The following is a 10,283-nucleotide window of genomic DNA, read 5'->3' as shown; positions in this document are numbered from 1 at the left end:
TGGCAACGGAAAATATCGACATAAGTGGGCCCCTTCTCGGTATAAAAAATCAGCTAACAAAATGACAAAAATGGTCATTCATTCATTTGCGTTGGAGCTTTCCTAATCAACTCACAGTTCTTTCATGAAAAGAATAGAAAAATTAAAATCCCAATTTTTTGCTAAATATTTTAAGGTTTCCTGTACATTTGAGTCGTTGATCTCTGATACAAAGGTTTGTTGAGTTTAATGGAATCGGAAATGATTACGTCAAAACCAGAAAATTTCATTGAGGCCTGTAATGAATTTGGATTTAATTTCACCGTTCGAAGACTAATGGCTGTACACTGTACGAATACCTTGCCAATCCCATTTCGGCCAGCTGTTTGTTCGTGATGTAAGGAGATGAATGAAAACAGTGAGAATCTTGAAAGCAAAAAATGGCAGAGATCTGCTTGATTTTCCAGCATTCTGAACGATAATGTCAGGCGAGGACAGATTTTCCTGAAATAGATATAGAGAAACCGGAGAGAAGGAAAACGCAGGCAAACTTCCTTTTCAAAATTTAAAACCCTTAATCCAAGAGAAGGATTCGGTTTACAGATTTCTAACAATAAATTTATATTACATCCCAAAACGCCTTCAAAAATTAATTAATATCTCATATTTACAAACAGTCTGGGACCTCTGGATATTTTTCTTTAAGCTTTGGCCAAATACTCTGCAATTAGGCTAATTTTTGCGGTCTGGGACCTCTGGATATTTGTCTTTAAGCTTTGGCCAAATACTCTGCAATTAGGCCAATTTTTGCGGCCAGCTGAGGCGGGATCTTCCTTTCCTTTGAATCAAAATCCAGCGATTCGAACACTTCTTTGGCACTCCAGCCGGCTTTTCTGAGAGAAACGGAGAGCAAATCGACATGAAATGCTAAGCTTTCCACAAGATTCTGGCTGTCCGAGCCTTTCTGAAAACAAGAAGCCGGGGTATTTATCATATCAGAGATCTCATCTTCTTTCCAACCGCCATTCCTTAGCCTGGAGCCGATGTCTCCTAAATAACCTGCCAGCCATTTTCTGCTGAAGCAATTCCGGGCCTCCGGGAGAGTTTTTTCATCAAAGCTTGCTTGTTTCTTTGCTGAATTTGCGAGGTCGACATCGACTTTAACAGAGGAGAAAAGCCCTTCCGGAGGTGCGATGTTCAATACCTGTTTCTTTTCTACGAGGTCACTCCAGAAATCGATTTTCCGGGCCGCCTTGGCAACCCAGGGCGGGGCTTGAATCGTGAACCTGTTGAGCACATTTGTTGAGAGCGGTTTCTCATGGAAGTACCTGTATCTTGAAATAATAGCCTGCCCGTTCCTAGGCGAATTGCCTGCGCTTTTTATCAGAGGCTCAGGACGTTCAATAACCCTATCCTCGCTCACTGATTTCCTGCCAGGAATCTCCTTTTTCTTCGTACAAATCTTCGGCAAAGATCTCTTCCCCCACTTTTCAGGATTCTTCTTGAATTCCTCCCATTTTTCCTCCATTCCGTTGTCTGAAATGGCAAATTTCTGCTTCTTCCTATCGACTTCCTTGATCAATTCGCTGACACTTGCAATTTCCTCCGATTCGGTCTCCGGATCCGCCGGAGGCTTGAAGTTGTGAGGCACAAAGGCTTCCCGCTCGAAGAAATCCGCCACATCATAGCCACAATAATAAATATCCTTCTGGTAAATAAAGAACACGGGGTTCCCGGCCAGATTTGGAGAACAGGGAATGTAGCAATGGCTGTAAATAGGCACCATAATTGGAGCCTTGGAGAAAAAAGTCTTCGCCACTCGCAAAGCCTCGTCGCTGCTGTAAGGCTGCGAACCCCAATCCTTCCACCAGAATCTCCCCTTGGAGACCTCGTAGGAGAGCCCCGCCATGGGGAGATCCATCATCATTCTCAGCTGCTGCGTGGCTCCCGATCTCCAGTTTGGGAACCCGACTCCCACTGGGAGCCCCTCCCGGAGAATCGATCTCAAATCCGGCGGGAATGCGAAGCCGAAAGTGGCCTCGATCCTTCCGAATTCTTCATCCGTGAGGCCCCGTGCGATTGGAACCTGGCACCTGCGCAGGTGATCGATTACATTCTTGGCATATGCCGCGAAGGAGAAGCAAACTCTGCTGGCGCTGTTAACAGAAGATCGCCTGTGATTGTCCGCATCGCCCATCGCTCAAAATCCCTGCGATCTTGACGGAAAAAACCAAACCCTCTGAACGCCCTTGTTGTTGTTCTCAGTACTAGAATATATTTCCGAAATTTTCTCTATTTTCGAAATACAGCCATAGCCATTGCTGACTGCCTCTGCACTGCGAGAGATCGAGGCGAGTACAGCAGCGAGCTCCGGCCTCTAACGGTCAGCGAACCGCCCAATATCCTCTCAATTCCCTGAGTTATCGCCAGATTTTTGAATACCACCTGCCAGCCTTTATCTGCACAGAGTTCCTGTCAGTTGGTCTGTCTGAGCAATAGCCCCAGAATAGCTTTAATTTAAAGCCTTATTCGTCATAGTATCAGTCAACCTGAAGCTCCATCATCTCTCATTGAACTTTCACACCCGACTTGCGTGTGTTTCGAACAGTGAGCGAATATCAGGGGCTGACTGTGTTGACCCCCACATGTATTACGGTGTGGCGTTGCTGTCTCTGCGGCTATATTAGCGTAGATTTATTTTAACTCCGATTTAGGCCCGACTTACGTGGATAAATAATTTTTCCAAGAAAAGTTATAACATTTATATATTATCTTTAAGTAAATTGTTAACCATTAAAAATAGGTAAAAGGCTAACGTGTAATCCACGTAATGTTCGGGTTAATGTACAGAATTAATATTAAATATTATTAAGAAATATAATTTTATAGGAGGGAGTTTCAATGATAATTATAAAAGATATTTATTTTTTTAAAACCATAATTTAAATTTAAAGGGTCATTTTAATGGTAAAGTTTAATTAATAGATGAAATAAATTTTCACACGGATACAATTTCAAAAAAATTGTAATTTTTTATTTAAAATATGTTAAATTGTGATTTTTTGTCATTTAAAATATGTTTTATAATGTATAAATGAATTCAACATTTTAAGAAATCGTAAGGACACTAAAATTCGGTAAATTAAATAACTTAAATCCAATTTAAAAAAAAAAAAAAAAAAAAAATTGTGGAATTTCAATTAAAATTAACAAAAAAATTCAAAAAAAAACATCTTATTTATTAATTAGATTATGCTTATTTTAATTATTATTTTTGATTAATTAGGAGTTTCTCTTTCTACAATGTAAAGAATCTTTTTATCTCTCTTTTATTATATAATTTAATTACTAGTTGTCTTTAGTGCTATTTTTTGGAAGCTTTTCCGGTCTAATTTCTTTAAAATCCGGTAGGAATTTATTGAAATCATAAATTTTATGGGTAATCCCTGCACAATCGAAGTGCCCTAGGGTTTTTTCAAGGTGTTGAATCCATATATAATTTAATTACAAGTTGTCTTTAGTAGACTTTTTGGAAGCTTTTGGGGATAGGTTTTTTAGATCTAATTTTTTTTTGGACTTCTAATTTCTTTAAAATCGAGCAGGAATTTATTGAAATCATAAATTTGACAGGTAACCCTACACAATCGAAGTGTCCCAAGGGTTTTTCAGTAACACAAATGAAGATTTCACCTCACCAAAGTCCAAAAAGTCGCACTAAAGACAACTCCATTTAATTATGGCTTAGTCTAACTTATAGACAAAATAGCCCTTTTCACCGGAATTCACCAAAATCATGCAACACAATTTCAAAAAAAATTGTTGTTTAAAATACATTTTTGAATTCATAAATAATTTCAGCACCCTTGAAAACCCCTGAAGCACTTGAATTATGCAAATTAAACCATTTAAACTCAAGGTTTTAAAAATCTCTTTGATTTTAATTAAGATTAACCGAAAAAATAATAGCGAAAAAATCATTTCATCTATAAATTAGATTACACTTTTAATTATTTTTTTATCTATAATTTAATTACACAAAAAATTATCCCTAAATTATTTTAAATATTTTTTTAATATTTAACACAGTGCATTACCTCTTAAAAAAAATTAATGACTAATAGTTATCCTTATTAATGGTTAATCACTAAATTATAATAAATTTTAAAAAATTATTTTTTTAAGCCCGTCTCTCTTCTTTCAAATTAGTAATTATCATTTGATATAAGAAGAATAGACGTTGTCAAAGGCCACTCCACTACTGCGATATGCTTTCCACTTTCAAAAGGTCATTCACCGTAAGTCACTGCCCATCTTTATTTTGGAAAATGCAAAATTAATATTATATTGCTTAATTGTTAATGTTAAAAAGGATAAAGTGCGTTACTAAGTTGTATTTAAATTAATTTGATTTGTTTATATTTGACCATGTTCAAAATGGATCGTCTAGAGGGCAATGTCCAAATGATATTATTATGTTGGATGACTTTAATATTGATAGTTTATTGGTGTCACAAAGGATTTAGGAAGCGTTGAAAAGAGTTATTTCTATGATCATTTGGTAATGGGTTTATAAAAAAATTCGATGTTAGTTTAATTAATAGATGAAATATTTTTAAAGATTTTTTTGGGTTGAGTTAATTAAAATTGGGAAGAGATTTTCAAAAGCTTGAGTTTAAGTTGTTTAATATATAGAATTTTAGTGGTTTTTTAGGGTTTTAAATTATTTATCCATTCACAAATGTATTTTAAACATCAAAAAATCACAATTTTGATTGAAATTGTATCATCGATTCTGCTGAAAAATGACATTTCATCTATAAGTTAGATTGTGCCTTTGATATTGTTTGGGATTTAATTTGGGTTACAAATATGTTGAGATTTGCCATATTTATGAAGGTAAATATTTTTTAAGAAATTAATTTGTAAAGAATTTTTTGTTTGAAATATTTTTCAAACTAGGACATCATAAAATGGAAAATGTATCTAATCTTTCATGTGAGTTTGGATCATGATGTTCTCAATGTTTAGTGGTTTTGGGGTTTTGATGGTTGAACATGGTAAACTTGTTTAGGTTTGCAAGCTTATATGATTATCCTAGTTTGTGTTTACACCACAATTATTTCACGACATGTTGAACATATGATGGAGTATCTCACATGCAGAAGCAAAGTTGAATTGTGTATAAACAGATAAATGCTTTAGTAATTGATATACTAAGAGATTCTGTCTAACAAGCATCAAGCTTGAAATAGTTTTTCCAAAAGATTCTTCCTCATATTGTGTAGTGGAAAAAACTATTTGATACAATATTTGTGACTATTAAGAATGCTTACCATTGTTGACACTTTACATGTGATGCTCAACACCATGCACATTACAATAATTTTTTATGGAATAATGCATTGCTAAGTGATGTTAATTCGTCACTTTCCATTTTCTAGGTATTTGACAATTTCTTTAACTTTTTATTTTGAGTGTTTTGTGGAAGCTCCATTACAATGTTATTTTATATGGTATTGTGTTATCTCCCTGGCACTTTGGTTAAGGACTCATATTCATAAGTAGTTGGTGTTGAATTTGATCCCACCTTTCCCTATGGCTTGTTGCAACTCCACATACAACTCCATGGGACAAATTTCTGCAATGATGTTGGTGACCAATGCTTAGAAGGCTCCATACTTATCCTTTAACTTGAAAAGCCTTGATGAATCATATGTCAATTATAGTAAATGTTTGGTAGTTTATTCAAAATTATTAGGGCTTCAGATAATCTCTAGAAGCTATATGTTATTTTGCAAGTGAAATAATTTTATCTTCAAGAGATTTTGCAAATCCTTCTTAAGTAAAAGAATGGAAAATTAACAAAATTGTGAACTTTTGGTGTTAGGTTTTTTACCCATATCCATTGGTCTCAAGTTCCATTCTCTTGTAATGATTATGCATTGTTATAACTCCACATACAATGTCATGGGTTGAATTCCTACCCAATGACATGGGGATGTTTTTGAATCTCTCAATTTCACATTTGGGTTAATGCCCATACCTACAAGGAAGTAAGTTCAGTCCCTTTTAAGTGCATGTGTTGCTACAACTCCATATACATCACCACAGGTTGAATTTATAACTAATGATGTGGGGACCTTGTTGAGTGACTAAGATTGACATTTTGGTTAAGCTTGTATAGAATAGAAAATGGCATTGTAACAAAGCTTCCACAAACACACAAAGTAACAACTCAAAGAAATCCTTAAGGATCCATGGGATACTCAATCCCTCAATAATACCCATGCATTACTACAACACCATTTATAATGCCATGGGTTGAATTTCTATCAAATGGCATGAGGGCCTCATTGAATGCCCCAGTCTAACATTTTGGTTAAGGATCTATATCTCGAGGAAGTTAACCTCGAAACTCCTTGTGCATCGCCACAACTCTACATACAACAACATGGGTTGAATTTTCTACCAATGGCATGGTACTTTGTTGGGTTGAATTTCTACCCATAATATGGGTATTTTATTAGGGGACCTGATATGAAAGTTTGGGTAAGGACCCATATCCACAAGTAGGTGGTCTTGAGCCCTCCCACCACCAATCTCTATGGTCCTATGAACTGTCATAGCTCCATAAACAACTTTGTGGGCTAAATTTCTACGAATAACATGGTTGTAAATGGAATGACATAATTTGACAATTTTTTATTAAGAAATCATATACATAGGTAGTTATTTTGTGGCTTGACCTCCCACATCCCTCTACGCACAATGCACATGCACCACAATAACTCTACATACAATGTAATGGAATGAATCTCTACAAATACCATGGGTACCTCATCGAATGTGCTTATTTGGCATTTTGATTATAGACTTATATCTCTAAATAGAGTAATTTGATAAGTAAACAAATCCATTGTCTTTCTAGTGACAATTCCCCCAAACTTAACAAGAGTTTTGTTGGAAGTTATAGTTCCACTTAATTAACTTAAACTTTGACCATGAGACTTTGTCTTAAAAGATTTTGGCTCATTTTAAAATGACAAAAAATTTAGACTTTCTAAAAAATAAGTGAATTAGGATAAAAAAAATTCTCAACAAATGAAAAACAAAAACAATAAAACACACCTAAAAAAATTTGAATTTATTTATTTATTAGATTTAAAAAAAAAACGATAAAATACTCATGAAAAATTAATTTCATTGACTTATTAACTTAATCCACTTCATTAATCCAAACTTCAACCATAAAACTTTGGGTTAATTTTTTTAGATCATTTCACAATACCAAACTATTACCTTTAAAATGAAAAGAATATATTTAAAAAAAAAAAAAAAATTCCCAAATAATAAAACAACCACAATTAAAAAAAAAACACCTTAAAAAATTAAATATGCCCTCTTATTAACTTGTTCCTCCACACATAAGTATCAAATTTTTTCAAAAGAATAATAATTATTAATATATTTTTCTTTTTAAATAAATTCAAAAAATTGAATGTGCCCACTTATTAACTTATTCCTCAGCAAATAAGTATCAAATTTTCTCAAAAATAAAAAGAATCCAATAAATAGAATAAAGTTAGTTGTATAAACCACTTCCAGTCTCTCCAACTGCAAAATCAAGTAGTTTATATGCCTAGATGCTTTTCTTTTGTCCTTTAGAAAAAACACATGTCCTTCCACCCTTGTATTATCTTTGTACCATAATTTTTCTTTTATTAATAAAAACCACAATTTTCAAACAACATTAATGAGAATTTGATGGAGGGGCGTTACTGTATGTGGTGGCATCCCTAACACCACTAAATGTAGAGGGAGAAACGGCCCACCGTCCTTGCCGTTAGCAGGGGCCCATAGTCCAATCAATTCTCCATTCATGACGAGATCGACCAAAGTCCTCCAAAGTTGGAGACATGATTAATAAAGGCCACCCCGTAATAATTTTCGATATCACCATGATCGTCAAACAGGCCCCACCTCTGGTTGGTTAATTCCATGAAGCGACACCTCCGCTAAGCTAAACCCCGTTTTCACCGCTGATTTCATCCGTTACCTGCCCACCGCAGCGCCACCAATATCCACATTGACAATTTTGTCATTCCCGATGGCCGCTAGTCAAAGTCCTCCATCATGCATTAAGATTCCCCAGTCGGTACGCAAGTACTTGCTGGAAGGAGGGACGCCAGGAAATTTTATCGTTAAATTGATTCTCAAATACAGTTGTCAAAATGGACACTGTAATTTTCACAGATTGTGATTTATTGGAATTGCAAGTTTAAATTGCGAAATTTATATAATAAAATAATTTTAAAGATTTTTAATAAATCTATTGAAATTATAAATTTAAATTATATAAAAAAAAATTAAATAATAAATCGAAAAAGAAAACTATAATTTAAATAACAAAAAATTACAATCTTTTAAGAAAATTATACCATCAAATTTCGACCCAAAAATAAAAACATTTTTACAAAATCCCTAAATTTTTAAGAAATTCTTGAATTTCAAAGGAGCATTGAATAAGCGAAAGTAGTAGAAGGTTCGGGTTCGAATCTCGGGCAGTGACAGCCCGAAATCAAAATAAATGCGATGTTCGCTTGCTTTGAATGGCGACAGGTCACGAGTTCGAACTTTGTACGTACGCGTACCCAACTATTTACGAATATCCAATTCAACATTAAATGCCGTCCATGTTCCTACGCGGCTTACCTTTTCTCCCCGTCGCCCACGCCAGCTCATCCACCACCCAAAGCTATCCAAGCATTTCTAATATTACATCAACATTGAATTTTCTAATATTAATTGGCATTCAAAAAGCACCAACCCCCTAGTCAACAAGACTAGTCCCAACCCTACCCCTCCCACATGAGACGAAAATTGGTATTTAAGACATTATATTATAAAATAAAATTAAAAAATAATGGCACCTTAGCTTTAGTTTCAAATCATGGGTAGACAAGTAAAGTCACCTTGTCTCGTTGTGTACAAACCGACTTCCATATTAAATTAAGAGCCCATATAACCAAAGTTACATCACACCTTTCTCGTGATATTAGGAAGCGAATTTCATGGCTATAATAATGGTAAAGTCAATAAAACTATTTTGCATTGGAATTAAAGAATTTACAGTGTCATGAAATATATCACAAACTACCATGAGGCTTGGCCCCACTCCCTCAACGTACAATCAACCCTTCATTACATGAAAACAACAACAGACATGATTGGTTGGCCTAAAGAAATTAAGTAGGATAACACCATTTCATCTAACTTGAGTGGAGTCAAGGACTAGACCCACCCATCACCCACTACCTTACCAACTAAATACATGTTGCTTCTCATTATGTGAATGAGAACCAACATTCGATTGATGTTACTATATAGATTTGAGATTTTGTGTACTAAATTTTGAAAATGGGTTGAGATTCTATGTACCATAAAAGTGAGATTGTGTAATATTTTATAATAATAATAATTTTATTTTAATTAATTAATTTTAATTTGTGTGAAAATATATTATTTTCTTTAAATTTCAATATTTTAATTTAGCAAAATCAATAAAAATTTTAGTATCCGAAGATTATGATTATTCTATACTTTTTAAATATTTATGTTTCTAATCTTTTACCATCTTGTCATTTCTAAGACTTATATAGTAATTATGGAGAATGCTTATAAACATGTCTTTTGTATACTTGAATTTCACTATTTTTCCTAAATTTCATTGTTATTTTTCTAATTATATGTAACTAAATTAAGGATAATTATATCATCACAAGAAGTTGTCTTAGGGGTCAACCTCTCATAGCCTTTCTTTTCAATGTTGGAGCATCTTTGAATTAACATTCCATGAGTGTGGCATGCATCCGACAAGTGAGCACAACACAAGTAAGTGAAAAAATGGGTGATTGTGACACAAATAGACAAAAGTTAAAGCATGGTCATTGCAAGGAGAAAATGCAAAGCATAGTCTAGGAACATGTGAAGGAGTGAACAATTGTCTGAGAAAGAAAGCAACCACATGAGATGTCATTGTCATCAAGATTGTAGAGGAGCAAGACAAAAGTGTGCATGATGAACATGCTTAAAGATGGAAAGCACATCAAAGGAGAGCACACATTGGGAATTAGGCACACGGCATAAGTGTATGAAAAAAAGTGTGCATGGTGAGCATGCATGACAATAGGCATGCTAAAAGAAGATAAAGAGTCATGTTGGAAGGTGAGAGAATATGTGTCGATTTAAAGAATCAAGAGAAGTTACAAGGTCAAAATGGACGCTAAAACACCAAAATTGAAACT

The 10,283-nt window shown here is 34.3% G+C and overlaps 1 protein-coding gene across 1 annotated transcript; it reads right to left on the bottom strand.

Annotated features, from left to right (window-relative positions):
• Positions 1-748: 748 nt before the first annotated feature.
• Positions 749-2,176, bottom strand: LOC149259403 (uncharacterized). Its single transcript, XM_089454100.1, has one exon. It carries the CDS (start codon positions 2,174-2,176, stop codon positions 749-751), a length of 1,428 nt encoding a protein of 475 aa, XP_089310226.1.
• Between the last annotated feature and the right edge of the window lie 8,107 nt (positions 2,177-10,283).

The sequence above is a fragment of the Pinus tabuliformis genome, chromosome 6 (assembly GCF_031772625.1).
Source record: "Pinus tabuliformis cultivar Carrire ecotype Pingquan chromosome 6, CPIR1, whole genome shotgun sequence".
Taxonomy (NCBI): Eukaryota; Viridiplantae; Streptophyta; class Pinopsida; order Pinales; family Pinaceae; genus Pinus; species Pinus tabuliformis.
Note: the sequence above shows the minus strand (reverse complement) of the source record. Positions and strands in the feature narration are given on the sequence as shown.